This window comes from Mustelus asterias, chromosome 8, assembly GCF_964213995.1.
Source record: "Mustelus asterias chromosome 8, sMusAst1.hap1.1, whole genome shotgun sequence".
In the NCBI taxonomy this organism is placed as follows: Eukaryota; Metazoa; Chordata; class Chondrichthyes; order Carcharhiniformes; family Triakidae; genus Mustelus; species Mustelus asterias.
Window position 1 is genome coordinate 136,833,133 of NC_135808.1, and position 19,250 is coordinate 136,852,382.

Sequence of the window (19,250 nt, forward strand, 5' to 3'; positions counted from 1 at the left end):
GGCGGATAAGGAAGTCAAGAAGGCATACAGCATGCTTGCCTTCATCAGTCAGGGCACTGAGTATAAAAATTGGCAGGTCATGCTGCAGCTGTACAGAACCTTAGTTCGGCCTCATTTAGAATATTGTGTACAATTCTGGTCGCCACACTACCAGAAGGATGTGGATGCTTTGGCGAGGGTACAGAAAAGGTTTACTAGGATGTTGCCTGTTTTGGAGGATATTAGCTATGAGGAGAAGTTGGATAAACTCAGTTTGTTCTCACTGGAACGACAGAGGTTGAGGGGTGACCTGATAGAGGTTTGCAGGATGATGAGTGGCATGGACAGAGTGGATAGTCAGGTGCTCTTTTCTCGGTAGAAAAGTCAAGTACTCGGGGACATAGGTTTAAGGTGCATGGGGAAAAGTTTAGAGGAGGTGTGCGAGGCAAGTTTTTTACACAGAGGGTGGTGAATGTCTGGAACGCGCTGCCTGGGGAGGTGGTGGGAGCGGGTACGATAGCGGCATTTAAGGGTCAACTAGACGGATGCATGAATAGGATGGGAATGGAAGGGTATGGACTCCGTAAGTGCATACAGTTTTATGATCGGCACAGGTTTAGAGGGCCAAAGGGCCTGTTCCTGTGCTGTACTGTTCTTTGTTCTTTGTTGCCAAATTCTATAATTCTTGGAACATTAAGCCAATGTTTAGATTCACTCACATTGTTGCTGTTATTTTCCCAGCTGCTGCTGCTGCTGATATGGCTTATCATCATGTCCGGCCTCCAATTGGATACTCTATACCGAGACCCATCTCATCTCTGCTGATAAGGGGATGGAATGCGTGTCCAGAGGTGAGTGATCCAAACAAGCAGCTGATCCATCTATTGCTGTCCAGTATGATAATCACAGAGTGTTGCAACACCAAAGAGGGACATTCAGCCCATCATGTCTGCTGGCTTTTTGGTAAGATGATACAATTAGCCCAAATTTCATGGTCTTGCCTGCAAATACTTCCCCTTTATCCAATTGTCATTTTGAAAGTTACTTTAGAATCTGCTTCCATTGCTCTTTTCGAAAGTGCTGAGCACACAATGCGAAAATGCTGTGTGTTATTCAGCACCACTAAGTTGTAGGGGAGGTGATAGCGTAGTGGTATTGTCTTTGGGCTGTAATCTGGAGAGCCTGGATAATACTCTTGGGGCCTGGGTTCAAATGGCAGATGATGAAATATTTAATTCAATATAAATCTGGAATTAAAAGTCTAAAAGGTGACCATGAAACCATTATTGATTGTCATTAAAAACCCATCTGGTTCACTAATGGCCTTTATGGAAGGAAATCTGCTGTCCTTATCCGGTCTGGCCTACACGTGATTTAAATAATGTCATGGGGAGATTTAATAGAAGGCTCTAAAAGTATGAGGGGTTTTCATAGTTAAATTGGAAAAAAACTGTTTGCAGTGACATGAGGGTGGGTAACCAGAGGGACACAGATTGAAGAGAATTGGGAAAAGAACCAGAGGGGGAGATGAGGAGAATTTATTTGACTCAGTGAGTTGTTGTGATCTGGAATGTGCTGCCTGAAAGGGCGGTGGAAGCAGATTCAATAATAACTTTCAAAAGTGATGGAGAAATATTTCAAAAGGAAAATTTTGCAGGGCTATCTGGAAAAAATAGGCAGGCGGTGCATGGGACTAATTGGACAGCTCTTTAAAAGAGCCAGCATTGGCACAATGGGCCGAATGACATGCTTCATCCACTTCTCCTTTATTATATTGTGTGGTTACCAGTATGGTAGAAAACAAACTGAATGGACCGCAATTTATTTCTTCTTAAGGATGGCTGAAAGGGAAAAATGGTTTGTTCCTCTGGACACATCAGTGTTATGACCTAGTTAGTGTTAACATTTAAAGAAGAAATCCAAACAACTAATAATTAATTGACAGAACCACGCTGCAAGATTTTGCATTTTTAAGCAAAAACAAACTTTATTGGATATCAAGAGGAATGAAACAAAGTAAGCTTTGTTATAATAATAACATTGTTATACTCTGTACTTAACACTACAGAGTTTAACTATGTATGCTATAACCTCAATCCTACTTTTTTACGTCCCCCCTCAAGAATCCCCTTAACTTATAAAATCTTTCAGGTTCATTCAATTTTCCTGGGTTCAACTCAAAAGGTCTATCTCCACTCTCGGGAATTCAGTCTGGTGTCTCTCTGGTGTTCCAGCTATTCTCTAAGGTACAAGATTTCATTGGGGTCCTTCCATGAGCTAAAGGGCCTTCCAAGTTCTTTACTGACGTCACAACTCCAGATTCCACAGCTCGAACATGGTCTTCCTTTTGATTCCTGTACAGTGGCTGAACACGTCAGAAAACACTGTTGATTTCCAATAGCTCACTGCTGTGATCTAAAACTGCAACCAAGCTGATTACTTGCAGAACTCCAATTGCAACACAGTTAACTGCCTTTCACATTGAAGATTGCTGTAGATTTCTTCCTTTAGCTTCAAGCTAAGCAAATCTTCCTGCAGTTATTTCCTTTACCAACTTTGACTTATACTGAATACCAGCTCCCAGTTGCAAGTTGTGACACAGACGATAGAACTAGCATTTACTGTACTTCAGGTGAAGGTCTGGCTTTATCGCTTGACTTCCAAGGAATTCCAAGCTACACAAGACCCAAACTTGATGTGGTCCCTGAGCTGTTTTTCCAGTTATCAACCAGCCTTGCCTGCTGGCTATGCCCTAACTGAATTGACAGAAATAACTCAAAAACAAAGAATCTTACTAAGCTCCACCTATCTCCATGGCAATGTGAAGCATGGCTTGTTCCCACGTAGAAATGCAAATTAACTATTTTTAAGTTCCAAAGCTTTCCTTAATCCTGGAAAGCCACATGAATAACTTATCCTTTACTGGCATAACTGCAAACATCGTGTCTCCAGTTCTTTAGCTTAGTAAGCCCACCTGCTGTTTATGATCTTGCCTTTCTAGCAGTTAACCTCTTAATTCAACGTGACCCCAAACTTTGATGTGTATTAAGCTCCAAGCTTGTTGGAATTGCATTTACTTCAGGGTTACTTATACCAGTTTCTCAACCAAATATCCTCATTTCTGGAGAGAGGAGGAGATGTGGACAGATAATCCGGAGAGAATTGGAAGATGCGATTCCCCCCGGAGAGGTAGTGTTTGCTGATTTTCCCCACCCATCACTGGTGACATCACAAGGTTCATGCCTACAAACCTCATTTTAATGGATTTTAATGAATTAAAAAAAAATGTAATAATGAGGCACATCATGAGATGTCCACTGCAGCTGATTAGGCCCCAACCTCTGGAATTTACTCCCTAAACATCTCCACCTCACTATCTTCCTCTCTCCTTTCAAGTTGCTCCTTGAAGCCTGTCTCTCTGGCCAAGGTTTTGGTCATGATATGGAGATGCTGGCGTTGGACTGGGGTAAACACAGTAAGAAGTCTCACAACACCAGGTTAAAGTCCAACAGGTTTATTTGGTAGCACAAGCCACAAGCTTTCAGAGCGCTGCCCCTTCGTCAGGTGAGTGGGAGTTCTGTTCACAAACAGGGCATATAAAGACACAAACTCAATTTACAAAATAATGGTTGGAATGCGAGTCTTTACAGGTAATCAAGTCTTAAAGGTACAGACAATGTGAGTGGAGAGAGGGTTAAGCACAGGTTAAAGAGATGTGTATTGTCTCCAGCCAGGACAGTTAGTGAGATTTTGCAAGTCGTGGGGGGTTACAGATAGTGTGACATGAACCCAAGATCCCGGTTGAGGCCGTCCGCATATGGGGAACACTTCAGCAGTCACGGGCATTCAGCCTCTGATCTTCGGGTAAGCGTTCTCCAAGGCAACACACGACAATGCAGAATCGCTGAGCAGAAACTGATAGCCAAGTTCCGCACACATGAGGATGGCCTCAACCGGGATCTTGGGTTCATGTCACACTATCTGTAACCCCCACGACTTGCAAAATCTCACTAACTGTCCTGGCTGGAGACAATACACATCTCTTTAACCTGTGCTTAACCCTCTCTCTACTCACATTGTCTGTACCTTTAAGACTTGATTACCTGTAATCGCATTCCAACCATTATTTTGTAAATTGAGTTTGTGTTTTTATATGCCCTGTTTATGAACAGAACTTCCACCTCACCTGATAAAGAAGTAGCGCTCCGAAAGCTTGTGGCTTGTGCTACCAAATAAACCTGTTGGACTTTAACCTGGTCTTGTAAGACTTCTTACCAAGTTTTTTGTCACATACTAATATCTTCCTTTGGAGCTCGCTGCCTGACTTTGTTGGATCTCACTGCTATGAAGCACCTTAGGACATTATACTATGTTAAAAATGCTCGGAATACAGGTGGTAGTGTGTTATTTTTCTCAATCATTCTCTTAAATTACACTTCAAAAATACTTCATTGGCTGTGAAGTGCTTTGAGACAGCCAATAGTCATGTAGGATACTATAGAAATTCAAGTCTTTTACCTTTGATCTTAATCCAGCCAATTATCTAATCTTCCGATTGACAGTGTAATCGGACCTGCTACTTGGTCTCTCGGGAATGACCAATCTGATCTTCCTCCTCTGATTGGCCTCATTGTCCACTCCATCTAATGTGGCCATGTTGTGTTTGAGTGGCAGCGTGCAGTTGCCTATTTGTGGTTCTGCCGTCATCATCACCTCTTTGGGATTCTCATAGCTGAAAATAACAACATTGGAGTCTTGTTCCTCACTGCCACTTGCTCCCTGCAATGGTGAGGTGAGGGGGGAATTGACAAGATTGACATTCCCGTTCTGTCCTTTGGATGTGATGTTCTCACCATTAATGTGACCTAGGTTGCTGAGTCCACCATGGATAGAGGAGGCTGGGAGGAATGGCAGTTGCTCTGTGGGATGTAAATGCTGATTTATTACACCTGCTGGTTTGGGTGCTCTATCCTCTGTCCTCCCATGTGGCCCATCTGCACCGCACGTCACAGCCTCTTCTGAAAAGGTTTGACCAGTTGTGTGATCTGTCTCAGATGCTGCTGCTGGCATTGATGGTTTAGGATTTTCTGAAGGTTCGTCTTCCGTATCTTTCACCTTAACATGCGTGTCACTGTCTGCCGTTTCCGTGATACTCATTGACCCTCTGTCCTCACATTGCTGCTTGGTTGTTGCACCATTGTCGTCACTCTGTCCACTGGGAGCTGGCTGCCACTCTCCTTCCCTTTGGAAGGCTTGGTTTGATTCTCGCCATCCTGTGGGCATGTTCTCCAACTTTTTTCCATCAGAGGGTCCCATGCCAGGGGCTTGCCTCAAAGACGGAGCACCCAGTACCTTCATTCTGTCACTCTCACTACTCAAGGTGGCCTCCTGTGGTTGGAAGATGAAGGCAATGGAAGAATTCAGTTCTGCCAGTGTCTCTTTATCTTCGTGGTCATCAACAGAGGTCCTCGATATGTTAGAACAATGTGTATCTGTGGCTAAAGGTAGCGAGGTTGTAATCTTGTGTGTTATATCCAGGGGAGTAGCCTCATGGTTGGATGATTTGTTTGATGTTTGAAGAGGCCCCATTGGCAGGGCAGAATCCTGTGATCCAGCGGAACTAACACCAAGAGGGGTTTTAATGGACAGGGGCAATTTGTGGTTTTCAGTGTCAGTCCCTGGTGTTGAGGACATTGGTGACGTTGTTTCTAGATCTGTACTCAAACTTCCACTGCATTCTTTCACTCTGTCCCTCTTATCAGGTCTTGTGGAGGGACGGGCTTTGTTTTGAATCGGTACTGGTAGACGTTGTTTTGCTGTCTTAGGTGGTTGAAGTTTCTGTAAACTCCCAGTTGTCCTCGTGCTTTGACAGGCAGGAGGTTTTCTGGTGGACTTTCCCTTTTTATAGGTCTCTTTTAACCCTGTCTTTGTCATGATCTGCTTTTTCATCTTTAATGGCCCCTTAAGATCTGCACCTTCATCTGGGAGGATCTTATCAAGTTTAGTGGGATGTAAGATAAATTTCACCATCAATACATTTACTGATGCTCTGTGTGGAATCACTCTCCTGGATTTGCTATCGATAGATGTCAGCTTCATATGCAATCTCTTCCCGCTCTCATTGTTTCGCTTCCGAGAAGTGAGGGGTCTGAACCGAGGCTTTTCCTCCACTGGGAATCCTCTATCCTTCTCCATACGCTCTGCACTTGCACAAGCCTCTCTTCCTTCTCTTTGTGCTTTAGACCGTGCTCCAGGAGAGTGTGTTAATTTTGCATCAATAAAGCCTGGCAAGTCAAACATGACAGTCTTTGGCCTTCGAGTCCTGTTACCTTCCCAAGTGCTCCCAAAAATGTCAATTTGGTCAATAAAGCAACTGTCTCTACAGCTTGACTTGTCCATCATGTATGACCTTGGTGGTTCCTCCCTAAGCAAATCCTGAGGGGTACTGTTCTTCTTGTGCGTTGCAAAGACCAGAATATCACGCTGCAATGCTGCACTCGTAGTCTGTTTAACATTTCCAACCAAGTGTTCAACTCTCACCTTTGGTCTGACCTTCTTGTCCATTTGTGTTGGAATTCTGTTGCTATGGCAAAGAAGTTGGCGGTGGTTGTTATGGTTCCCGGAGAGGTCACTTCCTGGCCGCAGCTCAACATTCCGAATTCTGCCTGGGGGGAAGGGATGGTGCCTGATTTCATAACACGGTTCAGTGACTGAAGTGACTCTGTCAATTTGTGATTGGACGTTGCTGAGGAGTGAACTTGGGAAGTATCCACATTGTGATTTAACTCGTGTAATGGCCTGGTCTGGCCTGACATTCCTTGTTTTTGGTCCCCACTTACTATATCCCTTTCCCAGATTATATATCCCAGTGGGATCTTTCGACAGGGAGTAACTGTTGCCTAAGTTTTCATTTCCAACTCGAAAACCTTCTGTGAAACCTGTCAAACCATGAGATGGAACAGTGTTAATATTACTCACCTGCTGGAGGTTTCTAGAATCCTAAAAAGATGTTTATTTTCTTTTAATTGTTTCACATTGATGACACATAACAACAATTTGTCTTTATATAGCAACTTTCACGCAGGAAAATATCCCGAGATACTTCACAGGAGTGTAATCCTGAGCATAAATAAGCCCCTTCAGATGTTGTACCATGTTAAGTGTGCTATATAAATGCCAGTTGTTATTGTAATCAGACAGAATTTGACACTGTGTCATCTAAAGGATATTCAGGTAAGTGGCGATAGTCAGAGTCAAAGAGGTCGGTTTTAAGGAGTACAGGGAAAGAGAGGCGGAGAAGTTTAGGAAAGAATTTTCAGAGCTAAGGCCCCAGACCACTGGAGGCTGAGCTGTGAATGGTAGAGTTCAGGAACTGGAAGATGCCCAAGAAAACTGGGATGCAATAGGATGGAAGTTATGATATAATTGTATGGAATTTAAGTCAAAGCCCATCTGGAGTAATTGTGTTCAGTTCTGGGCACTGCATCTCAGGAAGGAAATATTGGCTTTGCAGGGAAAGCATTCAACTTGATTGCTACCCCTCCCACAAACATTCAGTCCCTCCAGCACCGATGAACAGTGGCAGCAGTGTGTACCATCTACAAGATGCACTGCAGGAACTCACCAAGGTTCCTTAGTTGGCACCTTCCAAACTTACGACTGCTACCATCTAGATGGACAAGAGCACCAGATACCTGGGAACAGAACCGCTTCGAGGTTCCCCTCCAAGCCACTCACCATCCTGACCTGGAAATATATCACCGTTCCTTCATTGTCGCCGGGTCAAAACCTGGAATTCCCTCCCTAACAGCACTGAGGGTGTACCTACACCTCAGGAATTGCAGTGGGTTCAAGAAAGCAGCTCACCACCACCTTCTCAAGCGCAATTAGGGATGGGCAATAAATGCTGACCAGCCAGTGATGCCCTTGTCCCATGAATAATTTTTTTTAAAAATCACCAGATACTGGGGTTAAAAGGGTTAAATTTCAAGGATAGCTTGCATAGACTGAACTTGTATTCCCTTAAGTATAGAAAATGGATGGGGTTTCTGATTGAGGTGTTTGAGTATTTGATAAGGAAGTTGGAGAGAAATAAGAAAGTTATTGGAGAGAATGTAAGGAATTACATTTAAGGCAGGTTGTTCATAGCTGTTCATAGGTGTTGTTTCCTCTGATTGGGGGGATCTAAAACAAGGATACAGGGTAGACCATTTAGGACAGAGATGAGGAGAAACTTCTTCATTCAGAGGGTGGTGAGTCTGGAATTCTCTACCGAGGAAAGCTATGGAGGCTAAGTTACTGAATATATTACAGAAAGAAATAGCTTTCTAGACTCTAAAGCCATCAAAAGATATGAGGTGAGCGCAGGGGTAAGGTGCTGAGTTAGAGGATCGGCCATGGTCATATTGGATGATGGAGCAGGCTTGAAGGGCCGAATGGCCTACTCCACCTATTTTTGACATTTCAATGTTTCAGGGTGATATCAGGAAGAATTTTTTCACACAAAACTGAGTGGAAATCTGAATCTCACTCCCTTAAAAAGTTGTTGATGATGGGGCTCAGTAGATAAATTGTTAAAACTGGCACTGATGGATTTTTGTTGGGTAAGTTAAGGTGACAGAATCAAAGTGTGTGGATGGAGTTAAAATACAGATCGATGATGATCTAATAGAATTGGCGAAACAGGTTTGAGTGAATGATCCCGTGTGCCCAATTCACACAAATTGCCAAAATACAGGTTATTTCCTGAATTTTAATAACTGGGGGTTTCGTGAAAACCCTCTTTTCACTTAAAATGGCTCACCTTGATTGGATCTCTCCACTTGGTGGGGCATTTTTCGCCTCATACCCCAGCGATTCTTACCTTCCACCCCTCTCATTGTCCCTTCAGTGCTGATTTTAGCTGCTGATCTCCTGATTTCACCGTTAGGGAGTGTTGTTCTGAATGTGTGCACCAGCCCGCAGTCCTGGCACATAAAGTATTCCTCGGTCTGCTTCCTGGCCTGGTTATATAGGCCGAAGCATTGTTGGTGAAACCTCTCCTTGTTGCTTGCTTTCCTGGATTTAGGGCTAAGTGTGTCCTGCTGCAAGATCTTAGGATCCTTCACAGAACCCACTGTTGACAAGGCCTTTAACTCATGGTCACGAGTAAAGTGACAGCAAGGCGCCCTCTTGAAAACACTTTCTCTTCTGCGATTAGATCCTGCCCCAGGCACTTGCCAGGTTTTCTGTCTCGGTTCCATTTGGCGATAACATTTCTTGTACAGGAGAGTTGCTATTGCGACTGTGAGACCTACAGCTCCTGTAATTGATCACAATATGAGATTACAAGTAGTTTAGACAAAATATAACATCTGAAAGAAATGGAAATAAGGCAGCAGGTCAGGTATGGCCGACACCTTAAAAATATGATGCGGAGATGCCGGCGTTGGACTGGGGTAAACACAGTAAGAAGTTTAACAACATCAGGTTGAAGTCCAACAGGTTTATTTGGCAGCAAAAGCCACAAGCTTTCGAAGCCTTAAGCTCCTTCGTCAGGTGAGTGGGAATTCTGTTCACAAACAGGGCATATAAAGACACAAACTCAATTTACAGAATAATGGTTGGAATGCGAATACTTACAACTAATCAAGTCTTAAAGGTACAAACAATGTGTGTGGAGAGAGCTGTAGAGATTTGCATTATAATCAGTATTCTGTAATTTGATTTCTGTGTCTGTTTGCACTGTTTGAGAGCACATTTCCACCCCATCTGACGAAGGAGCTGTGCTCCGAAAGCTTATGGTATTTGTTACCAAATAAACCTGTTGGACTTTAACCTGGTGTTGTGAGACTTCTTACTGTGTTTACCCCAATCCAACGCCGGCATTTCCACATCAAAGAGCATTAAGACAGGTTAAAGAGATGTGTATTGTCTCCAGACAGGACAGCCAGCGAGACTCTGCAGGCCCAGGCAAGCTGTGGGGGTTACAGATAGTGTGACATGAACCCAAGATCCCGGTTGAGGCCGTCCTCATGTGTGTGGAAACTGGCTATCAGTTTCTGCTCAGCGACTCTGCGCTGTCGTGTGTCGTGGAGGCCACTTCCTGCTTCCTGGCGGCCTTCACGACACACGACAGCGCAGAGTCGCTGAGCAGAAACTGATAGCCAAGTTCCGCACACATGAGGATGACCTCAACCGGGATCTTGGGTTCATGTCACACTATCTGTAACCCCCACAGCTTGCCTGGACCTGCAGAGTCTCACTGGCTGTCCTGTCTGGAGACAATGCACATCTCTTTAACCTGTCTTAATGCTCTCTCCACTCACATTGTTTGTACCTTTAAGACTTGATTAGCTGTAAGTATTCGCATTCCAACCATTATTCTGTAAATTGAGTTTGTGTCTTTATATGCCCTGTTTGTGAACAGAATTCCCACTCACCTGAAGAAGGAGCTTAAGGCTCCGAAAGCTTGTGTGGCTTTTGCTACAAAATAAACCTCTTGGACTTTAACCTGGTGTTGTTAAACTTCTTACTGACCTTAAAAATATGCCAGCTAAATATTAAGGGGTGCTTTACAGGAACAAAGAGTTTTAAAGTTTATTTATTCGTGTCACAAGTATGCAATGAAGTTACTCTGAAAATCCCCTAGTCGTCACACTCCGGCACCTGTTCGGGTACACTGAGGGAGAATTTAGCATGGCCGATGCACCCAACCAGCGCGTCTTTTGGACTGTGGGAGGAAACCGAAGCACACCAAGATCTAGATTGTTAATATATATCAGGAAAAGCAAGGGTCCCAATACCAACCCTTGGGGAACTCCACTACTTACTTGTCTAGAGCCCAAAAAATATCCATTGACCATGACTCTCTGCTTCCTATTATTCACAGTAAGGAGTCTAACAACACCAGGTTAAAGTCCAACAGGTTTATTTGGTAGCAAACGCCACTAGCTTTCGGAGCGCTGCCCCTTCGTCAGGTGAGTGTGAGTTCGGTTCACAAACAGGGCATATAAAGACACAAACTCAATTTACAGAATAATGAATAATGATTGGAATGTGAGTCTTTACAGCTAATCAAGTCTTAAAGGTACAGACAATGTGAGTGGAGACAGCATTAGCACAGGTTAAAGAGATGTGTATTGTCTCCAGACAGGACAGCCAGTGAGGCTTTGCAACTCCAGGCAAGTTGTGGGAGTTACAAATAGTGTGACATGAACCCAAGATCCCGGTTGAGGCCGTCCTCATGTGTGTGGAACCTGGCTATCGGTCTCTGCTCAGCAACTCTGCACTGTCGTGTGTTGTGAAGGCCGCCTTGGAGAACGCTTACCCAAATATCAGAGGCCGAATGCCCATGACTGCTGAAGTGCTCCCCAACAGGAAGAGAACAGTCTTGCCTGGTGACTGTCGAGTGGCGTTCATTCATCTGTTGTCATGGCGTCTGCATGGTTTCCCCAATGTACCATGCCTCGGGACATCCTTTCCTGCAGCGTATCAGGTAGACAATGTTGGCCGAGTTGCAAGAGTATGTACCGTGTACCTGGTGGATGGTGTCATTATTCATTATTCTGTAAATTGAGTTTGTGTCTTTATATGCCCTGTTTGTGAACAGAACTCCCACTCACCTGACGAAGGAGCAGCGCTCCGAAAGCTAGTGGCGTTTGCTACCAAATAAACCTGTTGGACTTTAACCTGGTGTTGTTAGACTCCTTACTGTGTTTACCCCAGTCCAACGCCGGCATCTCCACATCATGACTCCTATTATTCAGCCAATTTCGTAACCTCGTTGGGGGTCTTTTATTCCATGAGCTATATTTTTTTTATTCACTCATGGGACATGGGTATCGCTGGCTGCCCAGCATTCATTGCCCATCCCTAGCTGCCCGAGAATCAGCTGTGGCTCTGGAGTCACGTGCAGCCCAGACCGGGTAAGGACAGCAGATTTCCTTCCCTAAAGGACATTAGTGAACTAGATGGGTTTTTCTGACCATCGACAATGGTTTCAGAGCAACCAGTAGATTCTTAATTCCAGATATTCCAGATATCTTTTCCCACAAGCTCGTTGTGTGGCACTGCCTTTTGAAAGTGTATGTACACAACATCAACAGCATTACCCTCATCGAAGGGAAGCAGTGGCGTAGTGGTATTGTCACTGGATTAGTAATCCAGAGACCTTGGATAATGCCCTGGGGACCTGCATTCAGATCCCACCAAAGAGGAAGAAGATGATGGAATTTGAATTCAATAAAGATCTGTAATTAAAGTCTAATGATGACCATGAAGCCATTGTCGTAAAAACCCTTCTGGTTCACTGAGGCCCTTTAGGGAAGGAAATTTGCCATCCTTACCCGGTCTAGCCGGAGTGTGACTCCAGACCCACAACAACCCTGAAATGGTCTGGCAAGCCACTACGTTCAAGGGCAATTAAGGATGGGTAATAAATGCTGGCCCAGGTAATTCTGGCTTTTATTTCAAGGGGGCTGGAGTGTTAATGTAAAGAGATGTGGTTGCAACTCTACAAGGTACCAATGAGGCTACATTTAGAATACTGTGTACAGTTTTGGTCCCCTTATTGAAGGAAAGATATATGATAATTGGAGGCAGTACGTAGGAGGTTGACTAGATGATCCCAGGTATGGAGGATTAGTACTCCTTGGGGTTCAGAAGAATGAGAGGTGATATGATTGAAACATATAAGATTCGTAGGGGTAAATGTTGGGAGGATGTTTCCACTCATGGGAGAGTGTAAAGCCAAAGGGCTTGGTCACAGAATAAGGGAGTGCTCATTTCAGATGGATTTGAGGAAGAATTTCTTCTCTCAGAGTGGTGAATCTTTGGAACTCTACCCCAGGGAGCTGTGAAGACCGAGTCATGGAACATTTCCAAGGCTGAGATCGATAGGTTTTTAATCAGTTGGGAATTAATGATTACAGAGACATGGAAAGAAAGTGGACTTAGTGAGCGTCAGATCAGCCACGATCTTATTAAATGGCAGAGCAGGCTCGGAGGGCTGAATGGCCTATTCCTGTTCTTGTTTCTTAAGGTCTGATAGTTTAAGTCATTTAGATGGAACAGGAAGTTTCAAAAATCATTGATACAAGTAGTGAGGAGGCTAAACAAAAGCAAACAATGCTTAATGTGGAGAAGTGTGAGGTCATCCACATTGGACTTAAGAAAGAGAATCAAGTTCTTTTGAAATGGCGAGAGATTAGTAACTGTGGAGAAGAGAGAGTTAGGAGTAAATGCTAAAGATTAACAGTGATGCAAATAGTTCCAGTTTCCTTATCATAAAAAAGGTCATCAAGGCACTGGGAAGATGGTGCAAAAATAAATTTACTAGAATACCAGAACTGAGAGATTATACTGATCAGGGCAGATTGAAGAGGCTGTGGGTGTTTTCTGTAGCCACGATGTGGAGATGCCGGCGTTGGACTGGGGTGGGCACAGTGAGAAGTCTCACAACACCAGGTTAAAGTCCAACAGGTTTATTTGGAATCACGAGCTTTCGGAGCGCTGCTCCTTCATCAGGTGAGTCTGAAAGGTCACCTGATAAAGGAGCAGCTCTCTGCAAGCTCGTGATTCCAAATAAACCTGTTGGACTTTAACCTGGTGGTGTGAAACTTCTTACTGTTTTCTGTAGAAGATAGAAGATGGAGGAGTGACCTGATGGAGGCCTTTCAGTTAGGGGGCTCAAGGGTGATGGATAAGTGGGACCTGGTGTGAGTTACAACTCAAACAGTAGAGTTTTTGGATATTTAGGTTTATTGAGGCTGGTAGATGTTGGCAGAAGAGCATTGGAATAGTGAGATTTCAAGATAAAAAAGGCATGGATGGGTGTGTGGGTGTGCCAGCAGCAGCAGAGATGGGGACACGGCAAGAGATGAGCATTCTGGACATTGAGTTAATGCAATTGCTGATCGCTACATGGTAAACCTGGAGAGTTGGCACCCAAATTGTCCACCTCTTCAGTTGTCACCTCCATAAAATCATAGAATCTTACAGCACAGAGGGAGGCCATTCAGCCCATTGTGCCTGTGCTGACTCTGTGAACGAACTATCCAATTAGTCCCACTCCACCCGTTCTTCCCCCATAGTCCTGTATTTCTCCTTCAGATATCTCCCCAATTGCCTTTTGAAAGTTATTATTGAATCTGCTTCCACCGCCCTTTCAGGCAGCACCTTCCAGATCACAACAACTCACTGTGTCAAATAAATTCCCCTCATCTCACCCTCTGGTTCTTTTCCTGATTCTCTTCAATCTGTGTCCCTCTGGTTACCCACCCTCCTCTCACTGGAAACACTTTCTCCTGATTTACTCCATCAAAACTCTTCCTGATTTTGAGCTCCTCTATTAAATCTCCTCTTAACCTTCTCTGCTCCAAGGAGAACAATCCCAGCTTCCCCAGTCTCTCCACATTTACTGAAATCCCTCATCCCTGGGAACATCCTAGTAAATCTCCTCCGCACCCTCTCCAAGGCCCTGACATCCTTCCTAAATTGCAGTTCTCAGAATTGGGACACAATCCTTGAACTGAAGATTAACTAAAATAAAGTAACATTTATTTATTAGTCACAGGTAAGATTTACATTAACACTGCAATGAAGCTACTGTGAAAATCCCCTCGTCGCCACAATCCTGTACCTGTTTGGGTCAATGCACCCTAACCAACACGTCTTTCAGAATGTGGGAGGAAACCGGAGCACTCGGAGGAAACCCACGCAGACACGGGGAGAATGTGCAAATTCCACACAGTGACCCAAGCCAGGAAACGAACCCAGGTCCCTGGCGCTGTGAAGCAGTAGTGCTAACCACTGTGCTACCGTGCCGTCCTGCTAGGGATTTCTTTAAATAAAAACTTCCTTGCTCTACTGATGAATCCAGCCTTGCCAGTCTGTCCTCCACCATTAAACATTTCTGCATTTATACTCCAAGTCTCTCTATTCCTCCGCTTCCTTTCCAATGGTTCTGTTTCGTTTATTTTGCCTCTTCTCATTTTCCTACCAAAATGAATCACTTCATACCTCATTGTACCAAAGGAAAATTCAGCCAATCACATGCCTGACGCCTAATCTGATATGGAAAAGTGTGGATGCCCAAGTGTGAGAACTGAAACTTGGACAAATGAACATTTGTACAAACGCAAGAATGAGGAGCAGGAGAAGGCCATTCAGCCCCTCAAGCCTGCTTTGCCATTCAACAAGATCATGGCTGATCTGATTAGCACTGGTGGTTAGTACTGCTGCCTCACAGTGCCAGGGACCCAGGTTCAATTCCAACTTCGAGTCACTATCTGTGTGAAGTTTGCACGTTCTCTCCATGTCTGCATGGGTTTCCTTTGGGTCCTCCGGTTTCCTCCCACAGTCCAAAAATGTGCGAGTTAGGTTGATTGGTCATGCTAAATTGACCCTAATGTCAGGGAGATTAGTAGGGTAAATGTGTGGAGTTACAGGAATAGGACCTGGGTGGGATGTGATCGGTACAGACTCAATGGGTTGAATGGCCTCCTTCTGTACGGGATTCTATGATTGTGGCCTTAACTTTCCTGCCTACCTCTGATATCCTTTGATTTTCTTATCAATCTAGAATCTATCTCCCTTTGCCTTAAAAATATTCACTGACTTTTCTTCCACTGCTCTCTGGGAAAGAGAATTGACACAAGTTTTTTTTTATATAGACTGAAATGATTTGTACATTACCTGCAAAGCAGAATATTGCTGCTAAAACAACATCTCGCACATAATGCCTGTAATTTCCACTCGACACTAGAACTGTGGCATTTTGGGATTGAGATGTACAGTTAGTGCCTGTTAGCTGCAGAACCATCTGAACCTCCGAATTCTCGGTTCTCTCGCAGACCAGCTCTTTGGCATTTCTTAAGGTTCGATCAGGGCTGGTAATGAAGCTTCTCAGAAACAGGGTCAGTTCCTGCAGCTGACAGGTACAGTTCCAGTGATTGAGGTCCAGGTTTAGTACTGAAAGCTTCGACAAGTGTGAGAATGAGTCGGCCATTCCCGATAGCTTGTTCCTTGAGAGATCCAGCCACCTCAGACCATTGAGTCCTCGGAAAGCATGCTTGTCAATGTAACCAATGGAATTGTTGGACAGATCTAGCACTTTGAGGTTTTGAAGACTTGATGTTGTGAACGCGTCTGCTTCGAGTTTGGTGATGTGATTCCTGCCCAGGTTTAGAGAACCCAGCTGAGTCAGGTCGCCGAACCAGGCCCTGTTGATTTGGCTAATGTCATTGTTCCACAATTGAAGTCTTTCTAGGTTAGGGAGCCCAATAAAAGTAAATTCCATGATGGTCTCACTTGTGATTTGATTCTGATCAAGCAGCAGGGTCCTGAGGCCAGAAAGCCCATGAAAACAATCCTCATTAATGTCCACAATTCCATTGTTACTCAGCTTCAACAAGGTCAAGGAGGACAGATTAGCCAAGCTGGGTTTCTCTATGGAAGGGATGATACCATCGGTAAGTAGCAAGGCCTTTGTGGTTCGGGGAACAGCTGCAACAACATAACACGCATTATAGATACAGAGATTTCAAAAGCTCAGATGCAGAGTGATTGTTTAAATTCAATGGACCATGAAACTAAGTCCTGTTTCTGTGGAATCATAGTGCACAGAAAGAGGTATTCGCCCTGTCATGTTCGTGCTAGCTCTTTGAATGACTTATCCAACTATATCCACCTACCTGGCTCTTTCCCTGTAGCCCTATAACTTTCCTCCTTTTCCCCCTCTCTCTCCAATTCCCTTTTGAAAATTATTATTGAATCTGTTCCCACCGCCCTTTCAGGCAGCGCATTCCAGATCACAATTCACTCGAGTCTATTCAGTCTGGTGGTGAGCACCATGTGATCAGGGAGAGATTGTTCAGTCCTCGGCCTCATGAGGAGGTGGATTTGGCAAAATTGGAGAAATCGATGATCAGGAAGCAGTGAGGAGACCAGCTGGTGTTCCAGGTTGTATTGTCACAAACAGGTCCGCTTGCTGCTCCTGGTTCCACACAAGAATGAGGAGGGGTTTCTTTCTAGTAAGTGTTATGTGTGAGTCCAATATGAGATGATAAAATGTAGGGGGTGTTCATAGAATCTCTACAGAAATAGGCCATTTGGTCCATTGAGTCTGCATCAACTCTCTGAAAGAGCACCTTACCCAGCCACCACCCCTCCCCCCAATAACCCCATGCACTTACCATGGCTAATCCACCTAACCTACACATCTTTGGACTGTGGGAGGAAACCGGAGCACCCGGAGGAAACCCATGCAGACACAGGAGAATGTGCTAATTCCACACAGTGAACCAGGGTCGGAACGAGAACTGAGCTATGCAGTGCTCTAATTGCCACCAATGGTTCTAATGTAACTAAAATGGAAGATATCGGAGTACTTCCTGATGGGAACATGTGCCAGCTTCTGCCCCGCCACTTTGGGAGCTTAATATGCCATTTAGCACTGGAACAATCCAGCGGAGAGTGGTCTGAGTTTCAAGAAGAGATATGAACAAACCTGGGAAGTATGTCAGACCCTGACAGATAGTTATGTTTTCTGTACACACCATGCAGGAGAGTGGGCAGCCAGAGCAGGTGACAGGTCGCAATGAAACAGAGAAAATTGCTGAAATCAGTGCCAAGTTTCCTGGAAGAACAAAATACAAATTTTTAATTATTCTTTTTTTCAGACCGTGCTAAAAGTTTGATTTGGTTAAACTTTTTCCCTTAACTCTCGTGGAGTCTTGAAGAACATATTTACCAGACTGTACCTATGCTGAGGGAAATAACAAGAGGGAAAAAAATATTTAAACCTCGTCTCACCAATCTAAATGCTGCAGATGTATCTGTCCATGACGGTATCCGTAAGAGTGACCACTGCACAGCCCGTGTGGAGACAAAATCCCGTCTTCACATTGAGAATACCTACATTGTGTTGTGTGGCACTGTCACCGTGCTAATTGGGATAGATTTCAAACAGAACTAGCAACTCAAGACTGGACATCTATGAGCGCTATGGGCCATCAGCAGCAGCAGCAGAATTGAACTCAACCACAGTTTGTAACCTCATGGCCCGGTATATCCCCCACTCAACCATTACCCTCAAGCCAGGGGGTCAACCCTGGCTCAATGGAGAGTGCAGGAGGGCATGCTGGGAGCAGCACCAGGCACACCTAAAAATGAGGTGTCAACCTGGTGAAGCTACAACACAGGATTACTTACATACCAAACAGCATAAACAGAAAGTGATGCTGCCATCAAGCGAAAGCTTCTGCCTATCACACTACTGAGTAATGTGGTATATAAATTTCAGTGCCGGCATGAAGCCAGGTTTGTGAGCTGTACATTCTAATGACTAGCAAATTGTATCTAACAGCACGTCCCTTCAACTATTCACAATAGGCAGCGTACCGATCGGACTCAACCAATCCATGCTTGCAAAACCCAGAACATAATGTCCAACATCAGATGTGAGTCCACGATTGGACAGCACTTGCTGAACAATCCAAAGTTTGCTACAAATTACATGAACAATCAATTTAAGATTATGAGTCCAATTCTACCACTTCTCCGCCTTCCCTGCCCCCCTCTCGCCTTCCTTCTCCTCTATCTCCTGCCTCCCCCCTCAAACCCCTGTCTCTACACCTCCTTTTTCCTCTTTCCCCCTTCCCATTCTAGTCCCATCCACAGGGATATTTTCAGTGCTCTGAAATCCCTGACCCATTAGCAAGGCTGGAACATTGAGAAGAGCCATTGAAAGATGGTTACATCCCTCATGCCTACAAAGGGACCTGGGGGTCCTTGTGCATGAGACGCAAAAGCCCAGTCTGCAGGTACAACAGGTGATCAAGAAGGCAAATGGGATGTTGGCCTATATCGCGAGGGGGATAGAATATAAAAGCAGGGATGTCTTGATGCACCTGTACAGGGCATTGGTGAGGCCGCAGCTGGAATACTGTGTACAGTATTGGTCCCCTTATATGAGGAAGGATATATTGGCATTGGAGGGAGTGCAGAGAAGGTTCACCAGGTTGATACCGGAGATGAAGGGTTTGGATTATGAGGAGAGGCTGAGGAGATTGGGTTTGTACTCGTTGGAGTTTAGAAGGATGAGGGGGGATCTTATGGAGACTTATAAGATAATGCGGGGGCTGGATAGGGTGGAGGCGGAGAGATTCTTTCCACTTAGTAAGGAAGTTAAAACTAGAGGACACAGCCTCAAAATAAAGGGGGGTCGGTTTAAGACAGAGTTGAGGAGGAACTTCTTCTCCCAGAGGGTGGTGAATCTCTGGAATTCTCTG

The 19,250-nt window shown here is 44.5% G+C and overlaps 1 protein-coding gene across 1 annotated transcript in view; it reads left to right on the top strand.

Moving 5' to 3' along the window:
- The window catches only part of tnni3k (TNNI3 interacting kinase), a 97,387-nt gene that overhangs the window by 60,937 nt on the left and 17,200 nt on the right, over positions 1-19,250 (top strand). Inside the window, exon 21 of the mRNA XM_078219035.1 lies at positions 721-830. Within this exon, the coding sequence (XP_078075161.1) occupies positions 721-830 (110 nt within the window). The remainder of the gene's footprint in view (positions 1-720; positions 831-19,250) is intronic.